This window comes from Leopardus geoffroyi, chromosome X (assembly GCF_018350155.1).
Source record: "Leopardus geoffroyi isolate Oge1 chromosome X, O.geoffroyi_Oge1_pat1.0, whole genome shotgun sequence".
NCBI classification, from domain to species: domain Eukaryota; kingdom Metazoa; phylum Chordata; class Mammalia; order Carnivora; family Felidae; genus Leopardus; species Leopardus geoffroyi.
Window position 1 is genome coordinate 33,232,007 of NC_059343.1, and position 23,955 is coordinate 33,255,961.

A 23,955-nucleotide genomic window follows, 5' to 3' on the forward strand; every position below is an offset into this window, starting at 1 on the left:
CACTTTGGAAACAGACACTCTTCATGAAGCAATGGGGGTGATGTCTAAATAGTCCTGGATTGTCAATATATCCTACACATCCAAGGATGACATAGAATAGCATTAAGTGGAACTTCACTGGGAATTACAGGGTTTGCAACTAGACATGGTGGGCTAGAATCTCCTGGACCACTTAACATATATTGGTGATGGCCATCTAAATCCTGTAAGAGCTGAATGCGTAAGATCCTTTTATAGGGAACTTCACAAATATGCAAAGCTCAATTTTACTGAATCTTTCTGGCCGCAAAAATAGCTCCACCTTCTGGATTTTAAAATAAATTGCTCTTGGGTACATTGTAACACGTGGGGTGAAATTTTCAGTTCATGGCTCAAACTTTGCTTTGGTGTCTGCTATGTGACCGATCTACTTCCTTTGTCATAAAGAGTCAGAGTGTTCTCCCACTTTTAAGAAACGTATTGAGGGGGACACCTGGGTGGCTTAGTTGGTTAAGCATCCAACTCTTGATTTCGGCTCGGGTCATGATCTCCGGGTTCGTGGGATTGAGCCCCACGTTGAGCGCTGCGCTACTTGGGATTCTCTCTTCCTCTCCCTCTGTCACTCTGCCCCTCTCCCCTGCTTGTGCTCTCTCTTTCAAAATAAACATTAAAAAAGAAACTTATCAGGAACAGACAGGTTTTTTGTTTACTCAAACTTTGAAAATATAATCTGCATTATTGTAAGATTACTTTAAAAATGTGATGATGACTGTAGGTGGTGAAATGCTTTCAGTGACTCATAATTAGATAACACCCAGCTTGGGAAGAAGAGTAAAAAAGTACTTTTTACTAGAGAAAACGTAATGAGATGTTGCCATCAACTTAGGGCAGCATACTAGCACTTTACAAACATAAAATTGCAGCTTTACAAAAATCTGACTTAGTACTTAGATTTGAATACCCTAATTTTATATACTTAAAGTCTTTAATTAAAAATAAAAACAGCAACAACTCAATTGCAAGTTGACAAACAGGGCAAAATTCCTGGCCAAAAATAGTCATTAAAAGCTAACACACAGTTACAAAATGTATTTTACGTTGACTTTTTAAAAGTGAAATTTTGTGTTAAAATCATAAAACATAAGGCCTAGAATAGAAGCTATTAACTATGCTGTAATGTTGCATACTGGCTTCGGGCTGCTATTTTACTGGTATTTACTCTGTATGCCGTATCTATGTGGTCTGACATTCCTTATTCCTTCTTCCTACTGAGAATTTCCTAGAGTGAGGACGGTGCCATTTCTTTAACTATTCAATGATCATACAAGAAGCAAAAGTACAGCACGGGAAGATAATCTTTATTATATTTTAAATAAAAACAGAGCAGATAGCAAGTTCACGAGGTATTTTTGATTATTATTCCTTTAAAATCAGGCCTCAATAACAATAATCAAAAGCAAGCCTTAACTGCACAGATATTTTGGTCACTATTATAATCTTCAAGGGCACAAAAGCCAGCAGCGCAAAGTAAGATGAAGGTAATGGCTATGAGAATTTTTGACGTGCCAAAAATGTAGCTCCCCACATGAAACTTTACCCTTGTATTTTCTTAATGTTCTTCTTAAACATTGAACAATTACTGTTACACAGCAACATATCAAACATGCACATAGTATTCCTACAAGAATACTATGTTAATATTGTCAGTATTAATACTAAGCCTTTCCTTCCCCTCAAAATGCAATGAATCATGGTTCTCCTCCCTATATATTAGTGTTAGTGGTAATATGCAAAATTATTTTTGTTTTCCGGGCTAAATAACCAGATTGACTTCGCGTTTGGTGACCAGCTGTGTACCCTAATTTTTCATCTTTTATCTTCTTACTAAATTTAACTACGGTTTATAAGCCCTGAGATATTCATTAACCTGCTAATGATTGTATACTTTGAATTTATACTTTATTCCACTCAATTTGAACCTCATGTAATATGTATTTAAATTATTTACAGATGGTTGTAACTAAAGCAATGACAAAATTTGCTACCTGTCTAGTTATACAGCTAGTAAGGCCTTTAACTAAGAGTTGCATATTTTATGCGCTTTTTTTTTTTTTTTTACTTGCTGGAAGCAGTTCTTAAAATGACATCTCTAATTCTCTGTCAGCATTAAGTGCTTTTCATTTTGCTTACTTCTACATGGATAATCAGATTCCTTTTCTTCTTGTAAAACAATTCTTTTTTTTTCTGCCCTGAACATGTTAGTTGTTCAAATGAACAGGTGCCAAAAGGAACTCGGAATTCGCACAATACATTGAGAACTATAATGTTAACAGAGAAATATACATATAATAGGAATTCAATAAATGTTAGCTCTACATGAAATTAGTCCATTGTAAGGCAGCTGTTAGTGTCATGTACTTTTCATCACGAGGTTTGTTTCACCACGGAATGCAAGTTACCAGATTTAATTGGTCCTCACATGTAAATCTAAGAGTTTGAAATTTAAAAAAACATTTTGACAATCCTCAGAAAAAATAAACAAGTCAATGATGGCTGTTACTGTAATAATAGCTGGTACGGAAGAAAACGATTTTCCAGTAAATTAGATGTACAACTAAGGAGAAATCAAAAACTAAGAAGTGTTAGCTAATTATCATTTTCTCCACATTTATCTTTGCAGAATTTTTTTTGTTCATATACTTATCCCTGTTAACTTCTCTGCTGAAAGAGAATTTTATTATCTGAACAGATTTCCCCATCTCCTTACACACATGTTAGTGAAAAGCCGGTGTAAATATAAGATTGTATTTTCATGTCATGCCATATTTGTTTTTGTTTTTTGCCAACATTAAATTTTTCCCATGTAAATGATGCTGTGTAGAATGAGCTAATCTGCCAACTTACTATGAGATGGCTTTTGCTTAGAATATTCAGTTTTTGTTGAGAGCTTTTGAAGCATATTGCACGCTTGTCATCTAATACATTAACAAGTAACTATTACTCTTTTTAGAAAGGATACACTGACAAATTCTTAATTTAACGGCTTTGGCCGGACATTTTACTGTGTCACAGGACAATAGCAATGGCAAAAACATTGACAATACAGTTCATGGTTCGGTTCTCCCATCTCACGGTACAGGTTCCTGAAACACACACAAAAAAAGACTTTGAAATATTAGCAAAATGCTGAAATTGCCAAAATATTGAATATTACTAAAATATCTCATTGGTTTTAATATCTTATTTCCTGCAATTTGTTACATCTTCACATTTTGTATTTGTCTGAGGCATGCTTGTTCCTAGGTACATAGCAATCCGGTCGATAGCCTTTTCGAAATTTAATTAGAGATAAATAAGCGTTTGATAATAAGTGCACTGTGTGGCTTTACCAGAAGTTGGATTTTGTGTGAATCAGCTTAAGGTCTCTCACCATCAGATGTAGTATCCCAAAAACATGAACTGGCTGTGTGAAAGCCATATGCACTCCTCTGGACCACCGCACAGGTCACTAAAAATAAAGTTGCAGAATGAGAACACTTACAAGCGAAGGAAAAGATATGTAAGATCTGAGTGTTTGAGTTCAGGCTCTAAAAGCTGTAAAATAACAGAAAACAAACATTCGCTGAATAGATTAGAAAAAATAAGTCCTCTTGATTACCGCCATGATTTTGCCTCCACTGGATCCAGTCTGTTGCCCATTGCCGTAACTACTGGTGATTGTAGTACAGGAAAAATCTGGGCGAAATCAGGTGCCTCATTCCATGGGCATAATCCAGACACAAAAATGAAGAAAAGATGACACTGGCTAAACAATTACTGTGTGGCCCTTCACAGTCCTACACAGAAGGAGGCACAGAGCTACTGACAGGAAAACAGTGGGGCCGAGTGGGCTTCCCTGGAAAGAGGTAGCTGATGCAAATGCAAAAGGTGCTGCTGCAAAGGACAAGTAGGTGGTTGCTTTTGAGTAGTGAAAGATCTCCATCTTTTAGGTATTACCATATATTATCTTTGGATGCATAAGCCAGAAGCCCTTCATATCCTATTAGGATTCAACTTGTGTATCATTCATTTACATGCTCTAAATTCAGAAAAGACCATGAGGACATAGGGGAACAGACTAGTGAGGAAGGACATGGATACTTACCGATATATTTATAAGCTTTTCCCAGCTTAACCAAATGTGTTAAGGACTGTTCCACGATGCTTGCAGTCCATTGGTTGATGTTATTCTGGTTATAATCTTCACCTCCCAAGACCCCATCTATACACTAAAAGGGCAGAGGACAGTTAAAGACATATACAAGTCCCAACAAAAGTTTATTCATAAACATTTATAACCCCCAAAAGCATCTTAGAAAATATGCATCTGGTAAATATTTATTATGCACTGCCTCTGTTTTAGAACTTTCAACGCATATTTCCTGCACATATTATCTCACTCTGTGAGATACTATGGGCCATATGAAGATAAATATGACATGGCCTCTGTTGTAAAGAGCTAGCAGAGAAGCTAACAAAAGAAATCTGTAGCCCAAGAAAGACTAATCAAAGATGATAAGTTATCTCATAAAAGGATTATGGAGGGGAAGTGGAGACGAAGAAAGGGTGATATTAATTGGTTAAAGAATGGCTTTGAAACAGCTGGGATTTGAAGTAGGTTTCAGATGCTAGAAACAAAGGATGAGGCTAATTTAAAAACAGAATTCTCATGTGTAATCATTACATTTTCATTTATATTATGTAATTAACTTAGCTAGAAAGCTCGCACCTCCTGCCACTAAAAGTAAATCAACAAAGAGCACTTTTCAGGTGCTCTAGAACAAGCCAGTTAAGTAATTTTCTAGTGCCCACTCACATCCACTTCTGATATCTGACAAAGAGCGCTGGTTTAGTATCACAAGCTTAGTTGTAAGGTTGCTTCTGCCACCTAGTCACTGTGACCTTTTGTCAGTGACTTACATGCGTTATGTCCACATCCAGAGGTATCTCACAACCTCTTAGAGCCCTATTTTCCTAATCCTGAAAGTAAAGATAACAGCCTCATCTTATCGGGTTGTTGTGAGGATGGGGTAAGATCATGAATGTCAAGTGCTCAAGCACAGTGACTGTGACAGAGTAAGCACATATGCAATGTTAGAGATCACCCTCATCATTATTGCTGCTGCTGTTTTATTTTTTCTGGCTTCATTAAGATGTAAGTGACATAGGGGTGCCTGGGGGGCTGAGTCGGTTAAGCGTTCAACTTCAGCTCAGGGCGTGATCTCGTGGTCCGTGAGTTCGAGCCCCGCATCAGGCTCTGTGCTGACAGCTCGGAGGAGCCTGGAGCCTGCTTCTGATTCTTTGTCTCCCTCTCTCTCTCTCTCTGCCCCTCCCCCACTCATGCTCTGTCTCTCTCACTCGCAAAAATGAATAAATGTTAAAAAATTTTTTTTAAAGATGTAACTGACATAAAACATTGTGTAAGTTCAAGGTGTCCAATGTGATGATTTGATACACAATAATTTGATACACGTACATATTGTGAAATGATAACAGTAAGTTTAGTTAACATATCCATCTCCCCATGTAGTTATCACTTTTTGCCTTCACGGTGGAAACATTTAAGATCTATCTCAGCAACTTTCAAGCATACAATACAGTATTGTTAACTAGAGCCTTCATCCTGTACTACATAGTTCTAATACATGATTCTGAACTATTAAAATATGGCAGGATTTTCAGGTGCCTGTCTGGCTCTCAAACCTTGAGTTGATCTAGCTGTACAAGGCCAGTCCTGGGTGAGTTCTGGGTGAGCTTGTGCCCTAGAACATTCAGACAGGCAAGGCACTGTCTCAGCATGGACTGAGGAGGTGCTCAATGTCCAGAGGGCAAGCCAACCTAGCCCAGACTAAAGGCAGGTGGGGCCTGTTAGGACACAGACCTAACCACCATACCTACAATACAAGGTTGCCTTCTGGGCCAACTCATTTTTTTCCTAGGATTTGGCACAGTGAAAAATGACTCAGGACTATTAAGTGTTTATAAATACCTTACCCACAGTATAGTCTGGATGTGATATGACTATAATAATTCAAGTTCCTCTGCCAGAACTGATTCCCAAAAAGAACTTCTTATCTGTTTGCCTACTAGGAGGACCAGATTTCATGTTTCAAATAATTTTCTTAAGATTTTGATTTAGCATCATATCAGTGTCTAGAAGATGTTAAGTGATTATTTTTCAATTATATTGGGCTAAAAAAGCATATTTCTACAGTCTTTTGACATATACAAATAACTTACAGACATAAAAGTGTGGGCGTGTGAGATACACATACACACATACTTTTATAGCATTAACATTTAAAATAATATTTGGCCTACTGGAATACAAGTTCTTCCATTCAAAAGACAGACCATCAGTTTTAGAAAAAGGAGACCAGTGTTCTCGATTAATACTCCAACATCACTTTCAGAGTTAGCCCCAGGATGCCTGATAGTATACAACAAAACATAGAGGTACCCCTATAAAGAGCAAATATTAAAAATCTTGTTTTAATACTAAGGTTTATAACTTTGTACTGAAAGTCAACAGAACAAGCTTCAAGATGAACAAGATGTGTAACTCACCTCTTTAACAATATTGTGAGCTTCATCAACATTGAAGCCAACCTAAGAAGGGGGGGGGGACAAAAGATACAGCTGCTTTCAACACAGACTTCCTTTTATTTGTAGATGTGATGACACACAGAATACCCTAGGCTGGCCTGGACAGGTGTTAGTGACAGCAGACCATAGCGGTGAGGGGTAACATCAGGTCTATGGAGGCTGCTAATCCCACCTAGAACACTTCTAAAACTTCTAAAATTGCAGAATGTGTTCCCCACCTACCTCCCTCGAGATTTTGATTTATTAGATCTGGGGCACAGCCTGGGCAACCATATATTTTTTTTAAAGAGCTTTAACTGGTGATTTTGATGAATGCCCTAGGATTGATAATGTTTGTATTATAAAGCTCAGGAAATCGCAGGAGGAGATAAAGATGTATACACAGACATCAGTATATAGGAAATGGCTACAGCAAAGTGAGAATGAGGTGGTCCATGAGAAGAGACTGATTAATAGATGGTTTTCAATTTTTTTTTAACTTATGCTGGGCAACAACGTGGCTTTCCTGAATTAAAGATAATGAACATGGTTGATCATTCTAAATTAATGTCACTTTAATACTATAATAGGTCTGGCAACTTAATCTTTGCTGTGGAGTGGCTTGATAGAATTCTGAGTTAAAAGCAACTATTAATGACATCCAAGTGTCCTAGAGTAGAGAACTCGGCTATGTGATAAGATTGTAAACTAAACCAAAACTCTTCAGGTAATACATGAGTTGTTTCCATGGAGACAAGGTGCTTTATGACATGACCATTTCTGTAAGTCCTACTATGAAACTTAAAATTAGTTCAAAAAACAATTCTGGGAATAGCTATCATCTCAAGCACAGATTTAAAATATTTACAAATCATTTAATTACACCACAGACTTCCCCAACAACAAAGGGATAACAATATTCTAAACCATTAGGATTATGAAAACAGCTCTCACGTTTTGACCCTATGAAAATGATCATTTTATCTTAAGGTCATTGTCTATTTTGAAAAGTGGCCTACAAATTAAATGATGTTCCTTTCACTTCCATTTGGAAGGTCAGTAAATCATCAGGTAGTACTGGGTACCATGGTGACACATGTAATTGTATTTCTCTTTATATTTAGGAAGTGCAGCAGTACAGAACCCTCTTGGGAGTCAGGAGACTAGCACTTGTTGCGGGATATGTCTGAGAGTGAAATTGCTTGTGCCTCAATTTCTAAAATAAGAATACTTTCCCACTAACCTACATCACAGAACGAATGAAGTTAAATATGGTTGTAGCTTCTGCGCAGTGTCACATCCCAAAGACGGATGAACCAGAAGCCCCTTCCACGGGTCTAATAACACACTATTTTCTGTGGCACCTCCTCCAGGTGCCTACTTTTATCTCACTGCACCATTCACCTGTGGCTACCATGGGACAGAAAATGTCTTTGTCTATTCTGCCCTTCAGACTCGTCACAGGTTATTCTGGGATCCGACAGGCCTCATCCTCCTAGTGGTTAAGTGAAGCCAGAGTTGTAGGTGTTTGCCAGAGGCCTGGGTTCAAATGGAGCATCTGTCATTCCTGGCAGCTTTGACTCTGGGCAAACCACTTAGCCGCCATGAACGTCAGAGTCCCTATCAGTAACAGGAAGGTAACAACAGACACCATGGAGTTCCGGTGAGATGCCGGGAAGCCCGAGTCAGCAAGCAAGGGCTCCTAATCCATGAAGCACCTCCTACCAGTCCACCCAGACGAGGGTGCCGGGCAGGGGGGCTCTGCCACCTGCTTTGGGGACGCCAAGGGGCAGAGGAAGCCGCCCGGCAGACCGGTTTCTAAGGCCCGTCTCGCAGACGGGCGGCGCCCGACACCCCATCCCCACCCCCCACGCACCCCGAGTCCGTCCTTCCACCCCTGGGTCCCGGTTCCCCCGCCCGCCCGGCGCGCTCTTAGCCGCCCCTGCCACCCCGGCTCTCAGCCCACCCTCAGGACCTCGGGGTCGGTGGCCGGGCCGAGCCAGGCGGGGCGGGTCCCGGCCCTGAGGGGAGGACCCGGGCCCGGAGGGCACCGCACCCCAACTCTCGCGGCCGCCTGGCGCCGGAAGACCACCGGGCGGAGACTCCGCGCCGAGGCGGGCGGGGGCGGGGGTCGCTCGCGGGTGGCCGAGGGGCGGTACCTCGTCGCAGTGGCGATGGTACTCCTCCATGGTGGCGCGTAGTCTCCTGCGGGGCGGAGCGATGGGCTGGTGGAGATCCGCGGCCGCGCACTGGCCTCCTAGGAGACTCCGCCCCCAATCGTGTTTCGGGGCGGCCCCCATGAGAGCCCCGCCTTCGTGTAGAAAAGGCACCTCCTCGTTGGGAGCATGGGCAGGGTTTTGCGCGAAGGGAGGCTTCTGTCCCGTTGCTTCCGACCTCTCTGGAAACAAGAGATGGGTGTTAAAGAGCTGGAAACTGTGACAGTGTAATCAGATGGGGAGACCTAGCGTCAGTCTAGAGTCCATAGTGTTGTTTGAGTCGCCACTGCTGTATTTATGTGCACGTATTCACGTCATTACCATCTAGCCAACAATTGTAGGTAATGTAATAATGGACAAGCCGCTTTGATTTGTCCACTTACTAGCTCCGTTACTTGGGTGAATTGACCTCCTACAGCCTCGTGTGAAAACTTAAATTTATACCTATTTCACGGTTGATTGTGAGGATCAAATGAAACGCTCTGTACATAATTCCTAAAACTAAATGCTCCTATGCTGGTCCTCCTCAATGACTATGTGAAAAGAAATATGTGATTTCTAGGACACAGGGTACAAATATCCTGAATTAAATTCAAAATTTAGCAGAACAATGATTACATTTATCTAAAAATTACTAACTTCCAGATGATCTTAAGGACTTCCTCATTTAAACTTCTAATAACCCAGCAGGTTTGTTTCTGGTACCATTATCCCATTTTTCAAGAACAAACTGAGGTACAGGGCGTTTAAGTAATTTGCCAAACTTTACAGATCCAGTAGGTAATAGAAGGATTTAAACTCAGGTAGTCTGGTGGTATCACCCAAGTTCTTAACCTAAATTAGTTTTCTATTGCTTCTATAACAAGTTAATATAAATTTACTGGCTTGAAGCAGCACAAACTTACTATACAGTGCTGGAGTTCAGAAGTCTAAAATGGGTCTGCAGGACTATGTTCCTTCTGGAAGCTCTACATCCAAATCTGTTCACTTGTCTTTTGCAGCTTCTAGAAGCTGCCTGCATTCCTTGGCTCGTGACCCCTTCCTCCATCTTTAAAGCTGTCAATTTAGCATCCTTTCTCCTCTCTGACCTCTACTTCCATCCTCCTACCTTCTCCTTCTGTCTCCCTCTCAAGGCCTTAACTTAATCATATCTGCAAAAGTGCCTTTTGCTACATGAGATAACATATTCACAGGTTCCAGGGATTCAGATGTCAGCATCTTTTGCGGGGTGGGGTGGGGGAGTGGGCACATTACTCAGCTTACCTCAACCGCTATTCCATTTTACTCACTAAAATCAAAGTTGGAAGGTTCATTAGTAATCTAGTCAAACTCTCTTATTTTACAAGTAAAACTGGAGCTCAGAGAGGTGCAAGTAACTTGGACAAGGGTACATAGGTATTAACTGGACCCCTGGGCTTCTGAATCTCAGGCCCTTCCATCTCTGCTCTCATTTTATGAACTGTTTACTTGATAATGTGCAGTTTGTTACTGGTTCTCCTAAACTGTGGCTCATGTCAAAGCTGCTGCAGAAAAGCTGCATTTGTACTTCATAGAGGAGGAAGACTATTTCTCCTGTTTCAGGATATTTTGTATACCAGAGTTATTATACTGAAGTCATTGCAATATGGTGACAGAGATTATGCCTACTTGTTTTGTGGCTGATACTCCTTCAATTTCAAATCACAGAGAAACAGCTAACTCCCATAAGAAACCTTTTCTAGAATTAGTGTTTATTTCACTTCAAAACTATTCTTCATCTTTGAGAACCAGAGTTCATTTTTCAAGTTTCGAGGTACCACTTTGGGAATGAAAAATTCTGTATACTTGAATAAGACACTTAAAATCACAGTTATTAATGTTCTCACTAGGAGACCACCATATGTTATGTAAATGTCGAGGAAACTCTCCAATTTGTAATGCTAACCCTGCTTTGCTGTGGGTTCCATTTCAGGCATCTGCTTCTATAATCCTTTTGTTTCTAGTATGTGAGCTACTTTGAGTCAAGATTTTCACACAGTACTGTTTTAAGGCCTTTATAATATCTGGTCCCAATATGATAACATGAATTTTCTTCCATAGCACAAGCCATTATTACAAAGGAAAATTGCATGGTAATACATTTCTCTGAATTATCAAGAGTAAAATGCTAATTTTTAAATTGCTTTATTTAGGGGCACCTGGGTAGCTCAGTCGGTTAAGCATCCAATTTCAGCTCAGGTCACGATCTCATTGTTTGTGGGTTCGAACCCTGTGTCAGGCTCTGTGCTGATTGTTCAGAGCCTGCTACGGATCCTCTGTCTCCCTCTCTTTCTCTCTGCCCCTCCCCTTCTCACGCACACGTGCTCTTTCTCTCTCTCTCAAAAATAAATAAACATTTAAAAAATTGCTTTACAGGAACACTTGGTAGCTCAGTCAGTGAAGTGTCTGACTTTGGTTCAGGTCCTGATTTCATGGTTCATGGGTTTGAACCCTGCATTGGGCTCTGTGTAGACAGCTCAGAGCCTGGAGTCTGCTTCAGATTCTGTCTCTCTCTCTCTCTCTGCCATACCCCACTCACGCTCTCTCTCTCTCTCAAAAAGAAACATTAAAAAAAAATAAAAAATTGCTTTACTTAGAATGAAAATGGTTCAACAATGGGCAGGAAATAGAAGATATAAATGGAGAAGTTACTATGCTCATATACACTTTCTCTCAAAAGCTGGTCACCAATGTAGATGTGTGAGGAGAAATGTCCTACCTATGAGGATTGCTCTGCTATGGAATTAGTCTTTGGAGGATTGAAAAGAACAGGATTTGAACCTTAGCTGCAAATCAGAATCATAGGAGGAAGTTTAAAAAATTATCTAGACTAGACTCCACCTCCTGAGATTCTGATTTAATTGCTCTGGAGAGGAGGCTGGCATCAGTAATTTTGCAAAAGCTTCCGCCCTGCCCCCGTGATTATAACATGCAGTCAGGGTTGAGAACACTTGGTGGAAAATCCTTTCTTTCCCCTTATGGAAGTCATTAAAACAAGGTAAGATCTCCTGGTAAGATTTAAATACAGCTCTGCAGGAAGTTAGAGCAATAAATTATATTAATTCTTGGAGCTTTTTTGTGACCTGTGATCTGGTCATTCATTTATTCATCAAAGGTTTACTTAGTACCCACTGTGTGCCAGGCATTGTGTTAGAGCAGTGGTTATCAATCAGGGGAGATTTTTTCCCCTTCCAGGCTCCTGCAAACATTTGGTAACATCTGGAGACATTTTTTGACTGTCATCATTAGAGTAGATGCCACGGGTACTGCTAAACATCCCACAATGCATAGGACAATGCCTCACAACAAAACTTATTTTACACACAATAATAGTGTTGAAGTTGAGAAACCCTGTGTTAGATAGGGGTGAAAATAAAGACAGGAAAAATTCTGTGTCTCTATGGCATTTATATATATTTTTATGTACATATGTATATGTGTGTATAGGATGTCAGGTAGTTATAAGTGTCACAAAGATGATTTAAGCAAAGTAAGGGAATCAAGTATGATGGAGGAGAGGCTATTTTGGGTGAGGTGATAAGAGAAGGCTCCTCTGAAAAAAATATTTAAGCAATCGTTTGAATGATGTGAAGAAGTTAGATGGGAACTTGAAAGTTAGATGAGATAGGAAGGGAATGGTCCTAATTTCAAAGTGAAACCAGTTATGGTTTCTAGCTACATTCAGAAGAGTAGGATCAACCAGGGTTGGGGTTTTTCCAGGTGATTTTAACTGAGGAAGAGTGGGTCATGGGATTTGAACGCATTTTCAGAGGAGGGTCCGTGCTAATAGATCACGGATTCCAAGTTGGGTAAGTAGCAATGAACAGTGAAAAAGTAACAGGGTCCTTGCCTTCAAGATGCAAATGGGGTCAGAGAATTGCTTTGGTGAGGGTTTTAGAAGAAGTGATATGGGAAGAAAGAGAGTGAGGGTCAGAAAGTTGGATGATTGAAAAGAAAATATTTTTGAGGCCAAGATCCAAGAAGCAAGGAGGATCCTTTCCTACTTGGTGCCTCCTTTATATCGTACTGTGGGCATGGAAGCCGGGTGGGGGTGTGTGTAAGTGAGTTACTAGGAGTATAAGAAGCTTTGCATTGGTGTCACAGTGAGGGGACAGTGTGCTTATCAGCTTCTCTGGCTTTTATCTGATGCCTTCCTTTGGCTTTTTGGTATTTGAGGTCATCTCGGGGGACATGAGTGAAGAGGGTAGCTGAGTACAAAGCCTAGTGTACTGTACCACGATTAGCACATTGGCTAGAGGGAAGTAAACAGGAACCAGGGAAGAAACAGAAAGACTTTCCTTTACAGGTTGATGCCTTTCCTGCAGACTCATAGATTCTATACGAGATATCTAGCTTATGTTTTTTCCTCTATTTTCTGTCCTTGTCTGTGCCATGATTTTTTATTGTGATTTACTTCTTGTTCGTGTAGCTAAAGGTGAAATTACATTTATGTCTCTGGTACGCTCTGCTTGTTCACACAGTCGCGAGACAGTAATAAGAATGTTTTGGGCTAAGGTTTAGAGGATTCATTTATTTGTGTGTTTTGGCCCCTCCTCGTGCCATTTCTAGCAAAGGTGGTAAGGTCTGAACCATTTGTTGAACTAAAATTTTTACTTGTCATGGGCAACCCACGCCCCATCTCAGGCACAAATCACAAACTTGAATTGAAGCCAATCTGAGGACTCAGAATATTTCCTTGCATCACAGAGGGGAAACAAAGTTTCTTATTTAGCGTCTCTCTTTTAGTGGAAATGCTGACCTTTTGATTCAGGGTATGGAATCTGACCCTATTGTCTGTTATAGTGCTTTATTGCCTTGAAAGGAACCATAAACTGGTTAAGAAATAAATGTACTTCATGAGTCAGTTCTGTACTGATTCACAGAAAGAACAGGTGCAAGGAAACCTATTAAGTCTCACCCAGCTCTTAATTTCTGTGATTCTTCTAAACCATGTCTCATAAAGGACATTTCTTGATGATTTTGAAGAACTCAAATAAGGTATTTACAAGCATCAAAATGCCTTCATTAAGTTTAGTCATTTTGCTCTTCAAAAATCTACATCCTTATCAGAAGAAATAATTCACTGTCCAGGTTTATGTGATAATGAACCTCTTCATAGTCAAAGGACATTATAAATATTTATTCATAGACCAGATGAGAACCTTTAAAGTGGTTAATTTTAAAGCAAAGCAACTTTTGTACAGGGAGAAAATGACACTGAATATGAACAGAATGAGCATGTGTGCCGTGGTTTCCACATAATAAAGCATTTGCTAAGCACTAATGCTAATCATGTATGTTTATTCAACACATGATCCGTCCCTGGTTTTCAAACGCATAATCAAATATAAACATATATAGATTGACCTCAGTTGACACTAAGGGATTGTGCATATACTGTATTTCTCATTGTAAGAATCATCATTATATACCATCCTCCTTAGGTAAAGATACGGATGATACAGATGTTGAACAATGTGCTGAGGCAGTATGATTAAACACATTTTCTATTCCTCTATTCTAAGGTATAAAAATTAGGGTTCAGGGGCGCCTGGGTGGCTCAGCTGGCTAAGCGTCCAACTCTTGATTTCGGCTCAGGTCATGATCTCATGCTTTGTGAGGTCAGAGCCTGCCTGGGATTCTCTCTCTCCCTCTCTGTCTGCCCCTCTCCCCCTCAAAATCAACAAACAAACTTGAAAAAACTAGGGATCAGAACTGATGGAAATATTCAAGGCTCAACTGTCTCTTTCCAGACACAGACAAGGGCATGGAGAACAAAAAAAAACTGTTCAGGAAGGGTTTTCTGCCCACTAGGTCTTACCTCTGTTTCACCCCTAGTTCATGTTTGATGGAATGGCAGATTCAGAGCCTGGAGACTGCCAGTCATTATGGTGAGGACATCAGGTACCAGTGTCAGGAATTTGTTCAGATGTGAAGAAGGCCCTCACTGGGGGGTTTGCACTAGGGACATATCTCTTGGAGGCATTTTGGAGTTTGGTTTTTGGCTATTTGTTTTAGGAACCACCACAAAGTGAAAAAAGCTGTGATTTTCTTTGATTCTTTGTTGCTAAACATTTGACATTTGAATTGATCCAACTCACTTGCCTTTTTTTCAACCTAAATCCAGGCTGGTAGAAAATGTCCCTCAGCAAACCAACTGGGGCCTCCATAAGTCTGTGGCATCCACCCACAGTGGAGTTTTCACAGCAGCAGGGGAAACCTCTGATAATCCTCTGGTGTGCTCAGCTCTGGTTCTCCACCAAGACTATTACAAACATTCTCTCACTCTCCAGCCCTGTGAATCCAGAACTTTCCTGTCACTATCTGCATTTTGCTTCCCACTTCACTGAGAAGTGGAATCCATCATATAAGGCCTCCTTTAACTCCTTGCCCACTGACATAAGAACACATATGAATGCCTTGCTGTTCTTTGCTTCTCTTAGATGTGGTAATCCCAGTTCTTTGACACTTAATCTTTTTTTCTTACAGACTATGGAAAGATATTTTTCTTCTTTATCCTTTGCTTTTCATCTCACTCCCTCTAGGGCTTATTGTAACTGCCCACCTGTTGGTCTTGTATCTCTCACTCAAGTGTAAACCTCCTGACTAGGGACCAGGTCTATCCTGCTCCTTGTTATATTTCTAGAGGGGAGATCAGTGTGTGATTCAGTAAATGTTTATGTTTTCTGATGAATGAATGAGAGCTAAGAGGCATGTGTGGTGGGGCAGAGTGGTGTTATGGAACCAGAATGTTCTATGGTTCAATTTCAATTATTTTGTTCCTTTTGAAGTCCCCTATGTTAATCTTTACTGATAAGTTGTCTTTCGTCAACAAAGCAGTGGTATCAATGGAATACTTACCTGTAGTTGCTTGTTTACTTAGGTCAACAGTCTATGTTCTTGACCACTTGTCAAGTTTATGGCATTCATACTGTGCCATGCTACCAAAGGACTGCTAATGTGTAAATTTCTCAGTAAATTATTTTTCAGAAAGTTCAGTAATAAAACTCGAGAAGGGGAAGCTGCAGGAGAAAATGTTTTGGTAGAATTATACTTACTTATTCCTTCATATTTACTGGAGCATTGCGTAGTACATGTTAGATACCAATGACATGATTGGACATAGTGTGTTTTTCCCAAAAGAAAATCATTCATCCGTTTACATATACACGGAAAGTGAAGGTCAACTTCAAAAAACAGTGTGTCATCCACTAGGGGAAAAAATTATTTAAGGCCTATCATTTAGAGTTTATATTTGAGGTCAAAATAAAATGAATCATTCACTTCCACCTATCACACACCACATTGTGAATTTTTCTTGAAGAGAAAGTACGAGGAAAAAGCAGCATAAAATCCGTTTCTATGTCACCTTTATCCCTGAAGCCTGAAACAAATTTCGGTGCTTTGCCTTTGCCCAGTAGACTTTGATTTTTTTAAACTTGTAATAAAATTAAATACATATTTTTATTTTAAATAACTATATCAACAAATGTTCTTAGATGGCATGCTATGTTGTAGCACTAGCCTGGACTTTAAGGGATGGGGGAAGCAGGGAAGGTGATGCTTTAGCTTAGCTGACTCGTGGAAGAGGGCAGATGGTAACCAGGCTAAGGGCAGTGAAACTGCCAGGAAGAAGTAACAGAATGTTCAAAAGCATGAGGCATGAGAAAGTACAATGTATGCGGAAGACTACAAATGCTTCCATTTGGCTAGAGAAAAGGTACATGTGGAAATATAAAAGTGAGAGTCCTGCATATGGCGGGGGAGAGGGGGCATATGCAGGGTGTGGAGAAGGAGCACAGATGTTGAAATACTAGGAAACATTCACATCTAAGAGATGGGCAGCAGAAGAGCCCCCAAAAAGACAGAAAAAGCAATTATAGAAGAAGTGATATCACACACTGAAAAACCCACAGGGCGGTACAGTAGGTAAATTACAGTAATGAGTAGTTTTTCACCCCTCCTTGTACCTATTCCTATTATTATGTAAATTTTCAGTGCCCTCCCACTCTGACTCTAGGTTTGATCATATGATATACTTTAACCAATGGAATGTTAGCAGATGTAACCCAAACATATTTGAAAAGCAGGTTGTACAATTGGGCCTGTATTGTTGCATCTCTGGTCTGAGAAGGACTACCCCAGTAGCTCATTGGGCACAGCAGAAGGATAAACCACCACCAGCTAAGCCTAGCCTAAATCAACCAACCTGCCCCTGATCTGCATACTTGTGTTGAAATAATCAGTTATTGTTTTTTTTTTATTTTTGTTTTTGTTTTTATTTTTATTTTTGAGAGAGAGAGAACCTGAGTGGGGGAGAGGGACAGAGAGAGAAAGAATCTTAAGTGGGCTCCATGCACATCTGGCTCAATCCCACCACTCTGGGATCATGTCCTGAGCCAAAATCAAGAGTTGGACACTCAACTGAGTTTCAAAGAGAGAGTGATCACTGGTGTGGAATGCCAGAGAAAGAATTATGAATTGAATTATGTGAGTGCTTTTATATGCTCAGGAGACAGAATCAGCAAAGAAGGAGTGGTTGAAAACATAGGAGAAATAGGGAATGACCTATGCAAAGTGATCCCTGAGCAAGTAGAAGGAGATGATCACTAACACAAAGAGGAAATCGCCTTGGTTAGAAAAAGGGATTCTTCTCCACTGAGCTGGGAAGAGAGAAATAAGGGTTGGAAAAAAGATACGTTTCCAGGAAAGAAGGGAGAAGAGAAAGGAAAGTGAAACAAGTAGTGCCCATATTATGGTTTCTGTATAAGTACAAAAGGGTTTTGGTTTGGGGACTTTGCAAAGTCACATTACAAACAGTGAGAAGAATGGTAAACCTTAATTGCTGCTATTAGGTGAAGAGAAGAAAGACTTACTCCAGAATGGAGTAAAGCTCAGGATGTTCTACCAACTAAAGCTGAAGATAAGTTTATACTGGTAAGAATACATGCTTGTATGCTTTCTCTGGATAGGCTTTGTAATTCAGGTCTAGGGGTAAGTGGGAAGTTGGAGGGATTCTAGTTTGGAACACTGCAGGGCAGTGTGATAGAAGGCAAGATATACTGAATAGGAAAGGAAGTCGTGTCAGTACAACTGTGTGATACATCCATGAGCAACAGAAAATCTTTCCATATGTAATAGCTTAAGTAAGTAAGAGATTAGTTTTCTGATACAACAAAAAATCCTGAAGAATGGATCTAGAGTCGTGGTGTAACTCCAGTGTCATCACTGTAACATCAATATATTGTTCTTCTTCATCCTTGTCACATGGCTTTGATCTTTGTGGGTGCAGTATAGCTGCTGAACAATTGCATCGTTACATCTGAGTTGCAGGCAGGAAGGAGGAGGGAGTCAAGGGCTTTCTCTTAACGAAGTTTTCTTCAGGAAGGGAAGCATTCCACTGTGACTTCCCATAACCTCTTTGGACATAATTGTATCACATTGCAACCCTTGTCACAAAGGAGACCAGGAATTCAAGGTCTCAATTTTCCAAACTCTATTGTACAGGGAGGCTCAGGGAGGAGGGGTTTGATATTGAAGTGAACTTAATGTAGAGTGTCTGCTACAGAAGTGAGATCAAGAAAGAGCTGACACACTGCAAGAAAGCGGAGAAACCAAAGGTAGAAACGTTCAACAAATTTGAATATCAGATATGGTGAAGATAAGAGAAGGTTAAGTGCTATTGGAGGTTAAAAATTGTGGGGTGAAGGAATTTAGGGAATGAGAGGTGATCATTGAAGAGCCCATGAGGGGAAATGTCCTTCAAATTCAGAAGGTTACAAAAATAAATGCTAGAAGGAATCTTCCATATGGATATTGACATTTCTCAAAGAAATGGACGGACTTGGGGCTTGAGTAAAGTACAAAGTTACTATTGCTAATAAAGAAAATAATATCCTTTTCTGTATATTACATCCGTAAAGAAAACAAATTCTGTTGCACATGTTTATTTTTTTTTCAATATATGAAGTTTATTGTCAAATTGGTTTCCATACAACACCCAGTGCTCATCCCAAAAGGTGCCCTCCTCAATACCCATCACCCACCCTCCCCTCCCTCCCACCCCCCATCAGCCCTCAGTTTGTTCTCAGTTTTTAAGAGTCTCTTATGCTTTGGCTCTCTCCCACTTTAACCTCTCTTTTTTTTCCTTCCCCTCCCCCATAGGTTTCTGTTAAGTTTCTCAGGATCCACATAAGAGTGAAAACATATGGTATCTGTCTTTCTCTGTATGGCTTATTTCACTTAGCATCACACTCTCCAGTTCCATCCACATTGCTACAAAGGGCCACATTTCATTCTTTCTCATCTGTTGCACACGTTTAAAACCTGCAAGAAGTCAGGATGACTCCCAAGAAAATCAGACAGCAGGTTCAAGAGCAAGTTAATATTAACTGATCATGTCATTAGCTATTGCTCAAGGTAATACCTTAAACAATAACCATCTATAATGTTTTCGAAGTCTCTTGATTGGCTTGGCGACCTGTGTTTTGCCAATGTGGGTGGTGTCAGTTTATTTCAGCTTACCTCATTCATACATCTCTGGTCAGCTGTCTGGTCTAGGGCAGCCTCAACTGGGATAATAAGGCTCTGCTCCCTGTGCCCTCTCACCTTCCATCAGGTTAGCTGGGACTTACTCTCGTATAGAAGAATGAGTCCAAGAGAGAAAGCAGAAGGATGCAAGGTTTCTTGCCGCCTAGGCTCAGAATTAGAACAATATCACTTTTTCTGCATTGTGTTGGTGAAAGCAAGTCTCAACTTGGCCCCCATTCAAAAGGTGGAGGAAAGGACTCCACCTCTTAATGGGAGGAGCCGAAATATCACAACGCAAAGGGCGTAGATACAGGAGGGGGAGAATCGGAGCCATTTTTGCGATCAATCTACCACATTGTTTATTTCGTTGAGTCATTTATTGAAATTCATGACCATGATAAATCTGACTGTATCTACTTCCTGAAAATAAGCATAAATGCTTACAGCTTGACTAAGTGGCTTCTCTTAGATTACTTAGACGAGATGGCTTGAAATGGGAGTAGGTGGTAGTCATAAATATGAATGGCCATAAGCCACTTAGAAGTTTGAATAGTTCTTTTTTTTTTCCAGGCTGAATTGCCAGCTCTAGTAGCTACTACGCATACTGAAATCTTTTACCATTTCTCTCATCTCAGCAGCCATGTAATAATATATAGACTCACCATTGAGTTTCTTGGCTCTCATGTGCCTAATTTATTAAGCCACTTGTTAGAACACTGGTGAAGCTCAGGCAGACAGTTATAGCTTTCTGCCATTTCCACGAGAGTGCTGAGAGAGGGGAGAGAACTTTTTGTAAACCCAGTGATCCTTCACACATCCGACACAAACAATATCAAACGTGGTGTCCTCGAAGCTGTGACTACCAAATGTTCTCCTGACTGTTCTCCAGTCAGAGCAAACACACGTCCATCTGTGTCAGCGCAGCTCATTCTCTCCCTTCCTCTTCCCCTCTCCTCTCATCCCCTCTCCAAGTTAGCTCTGTGTGAACACAGGTGTAGGAAAGAGTAAAAGCAGAACACTGGCCTGCTTTCCCTGGATGAGTGAGTTTCTCTAACAATGACGCTTCCAAATGCCACAAAGAAGCTGTTGTCAGGTTGTGGGACCAGAGTGGGAACCCAACTCCCTCACCAATTGTTCTTTGATGCGTCACTTCAGGAGCCATGAAACAGGGGAGATTTAAGAGCAGGAACAGCACTTCACAGAGTTCACTGAAACAATTTTTCCCTTGAAAGTCACTTTATTTTTGGTGGTACTTTCCATGCCAGTGTGTTTAAAATGTCACTAAATCAAGCTTTTTATTAACTTGTCAGTGTATCCAAAGTGTTCCACAGAACCTCCATGGGGGATTTTCTTGTCTTTTAAACCTACACATTGCCACATAGGCTTTCCTCCCTAATTAGCATTGACAGGTTCTCTTTAGTGGAACTATCCCACTCTCAGAGTACAAGAGGGAACGTGTGGGTGGAAATAGATTTGGATCATTCGCTAGACATGGAAAGAGAAACCAACAGTGCTAATGGCATATGTCTGTGAAGGGAATATTGAACGAGTAAGTCCAGGGCAGTGAAGTCATACAAGTCAACAGTGGATTGAGGTAATAACACAGGCTGCTCATTTCAAGAGAACTGGAACATCTTGGATGCTCTGGGGACTGAGATTTTCCCCAACTCAGGGTCACATTACTGAGTCCACAACCTTAGTTCACATTGTGGAATCGGAGAGTGTTCTGTGGCTACTATTACTCAGTGTGTGGAAGTCTCGGCTAGTCAGTTTCTTGGTGTCTGGGTGTTTCCCAGAACACACCTTCCTTGATTCCGCTGATTTGTATGGCCCTGCACTCTGGATGCCCATTTGGTTTCCTGCCCTTTTCCCCATTCCAATGTACTTAAATTTTGAAGAGATCATGAAAAACCTTCATATTACTAGAAATTCATTCACTTAGCCTCAGGTAACATCCAAATTCGTTTGATACCCACAGAAATAGGCTAGGAACCTGTTAGGTAGTTTTGGTAGAGTCAGCCCTATTCTTTTGCCCAGAAGACTCCCATCTTTGTAGCATGATTTTGAGATGTTAGACCCTGCCTACCACTCAGGCATTTATATGAACAGCTTTGAAGCAGACCCCAGGTTCCTATTATTAAAGAATCATTTTGACCAGATCTAAGTTTAAAATAAAATCATCTGCAGTTTCCATTCAAATTCCATATTGTACCCAAACATGGTATTAAAAGTTAAGATCGTGTACTGTCAGGCCTCTGGTTTCAGCTTTAACATGTAAATAGCTTGGACATTGCCACCGTCATCCTTATGACAAGAAAAAGCTGAAATAAAAAATCAGTGATTTTTCTTGGACCCCTCAGAGAACTTAGGTTACAGGGCAAACCACCACCCCCAGAGAGAGGTGAATCCAGAGTTACAGCCGAGATCTGTTTACCTAGAGCAGAAGTGGCTACAGCCATAAACTCGTAGGAACACTTACATGGTAGTTTTGAGGAACTGACAAGAGGCTGAGTGTGGACCAGCAAGAAATTCCTGGGGATGCAGTCTTGTGGGGGGCCCACATATTTTGGGGATTTATCTCCAAGAACTCCACCAGTTTCTCATGGTGAAGAGCTGAAGAAGATCCCCTGATAGCTCTGACAGTGAAAGGGGAAAGAGTAGCCATTGTGAAATATGCCCAGAGTATTCTCTGTGACAAAGGCCTACTCTGCGAAGTGAATGACTTTACCAGAGTCTTCTCCCACTTTGAGGAAGGGCATTTCTCCTACTCCATTCCAATCTAGACTTCCTTTCTTACCTAAGAGGAGAAAAATAAAGCTAAGAAATGCTTGTGAAGGCCACAACCCAGGGACATAGGCCCATTAAAAGAACTGAGATTTCATCAAAAGCTTACAGAATGCTTTTGCTCGCCAACACCTTACTAGCACACCAACAGGGCTCCAGTATAATAATGGTGGATTGTAGCTAAAAGAGCAGCAAGGAGACTGTCTGAGGAGGAGTACTTACGGAAGCCCAAAGTCAACAGGGGAGGCGAAAACAAGGACACTGGAGGAATTTGAAGCCTCTAGCCCCTGCAGCTACAGCGAACATTAAACAGAGCCCAACTTCTAGCCAGATTAACACGAAACCTCACACAAAAGGCCTATTTGCCAGAGTGCCTATTATCTAGATAGCACGTCTGGCTTTCCAGAAAAAATTCAAGCTATGTTACAAGGCAATAAAAATCACAGTCTGAAAAGACAAAACAAACGTCAGAGCCACACTTGGTTCTGACACAGATTTTTGAATTATCAGCCAGTGGGTTTAAAATAACTATGATTAATATGTTAAAGGCTATAATGGATGAAATAGACAACATACAAGAGCAGATGAGTAATTTGAGAGGTGGTAAGTCTAAGAAGGAGTAAAAAGAATGCTAGGAAAAAAAAAGCATTGTAATAGAAATGAAAAATTCCTTTGATGGGCTTATCAATAGACTGGACATGGCCAAGGAAAGAATTATTGAGCTGGAACATAGGTCAGTAGAAACTTCCCAAACTGAAGTGCAGAGATAACACTCTGTTTGAAAACCTTCAGCAACATATAAAATAATAATTTTCACTATAATTATACTTACTAAGCAATTTAAGCAAATTATATTTACCAAGCAATTAAAACAAATTTTGAAGAAATACGAAATTGTGTAAGGATCATGCCTTCCGATTGAAAAACTGTATTGGTCCATAAAATGTTTCCATAACTTGATTACTCATAATGAACTAATTTCAAAAGAGGAGGAGGATTTCTAGCAAAGGTATTAATTAGTGTTTTATTTGAGACAACTGGAATTATTACGGAAGCAGCCTATGCATATTGCTTCAGTTGTTTTAGTAGAAACTAAATAACGATGGCTTTAACAAGAAGGAAGGTTTATTTCTGTTCCATATGAAAGTCCAAGCTGATAGAACAGAAGGATAAGGAAGCCCTGGTGAACAGAATTATCAGGAGACTCACATACCTTTCTTCCTGTTGTTCTACCAACCCCTTGGGTATTTTCCTCATCTGCAGATTCAAAGGAGACTCATCATCACCATGTCTGTTTTAACCAATGGGTGAAAAAAGGGAATATGAAGTAGGGGCCAGGTATCTCCTTTGTGTCCTAGAGATGCATACTGGCACATGGTAGCCACAACTAATTTAAAAGTGGAGGTTTCTAGTACTAAAAATAAAAAGAAAGAATGAGTACTGGATACATTTAGCAGTCCAGGCCACAATCCATTCTCTGGCCACCCAAGCATTCATGAATACCACTTTCTCCAGGGAAAAAAACACAGCCATGTGGTTACCTTATCTAACTCAAGACTCAGCATCTCTGGGTGATGCATAGTTCTTTTTTTTAAGTGTTATTTAAATTCCAGCTAGTTAACATACAGTGTCATACAAGTTTCAGGCATACAATATAGTGATTCAACACTTCAAGGTGATGCATAGTTCTGTTGGGTTTGCATGTAACTTCTCATGTTCTGGTAACCTTCAGACAAATAATCAGCCTTGTCACCGTCCAATATAACATGGTGAGGAGGGATAGGATAACCACAGTTATAGCTTT

At 40.4% G+C, this 23,955-nt stretch overlaps 1 protein-coding gene across 2 annotated transcripts; it reads right to left on the bottom strand.

The window, feature by feature from the left end:
• Window positions 1–1,316: 1,316 nt before the first annotated feature.
• DYNLT3 (dynein light chain Tctex-type 3) lies at window positions 1,317–9,065 on the bottom strand. Of its 2 annotated transcripts, XM_045471214.1 has the most exons (5): window positions 8,763–9,054; window positions 6,586–6,627; window positions 4,124–4,247; window positions 3,410–3,487; window positions 1,317–3,122 (listed from the first exon to the last, which is right to left on the bottom strand). In XM_045471214.1, the coding sequence occupies exons 1-5, from the start codon at window positions 8,901–8,903 to the stop codon at window positions 3,046–3,048; spliced, it is 462 nt and encodes a 153-aa protein (XP_045327170.1). In that variant the 5' UTR covers window positions 8,904–9,054; the 3' UTR covers window positions 1,317–3,045. The 2 variants fall into 2 exon arrangements, with proteins under 2 accessions (XP_045327170.1, XP_045327171.1); XM_045471215.1 differs by lacking the exon at window positions 6,586–6,627 and having other exon boundaries at window positions 8,763–9,065.
• Window positions 9,066–23,955: the final 14,890 nt, after the last annotated feature.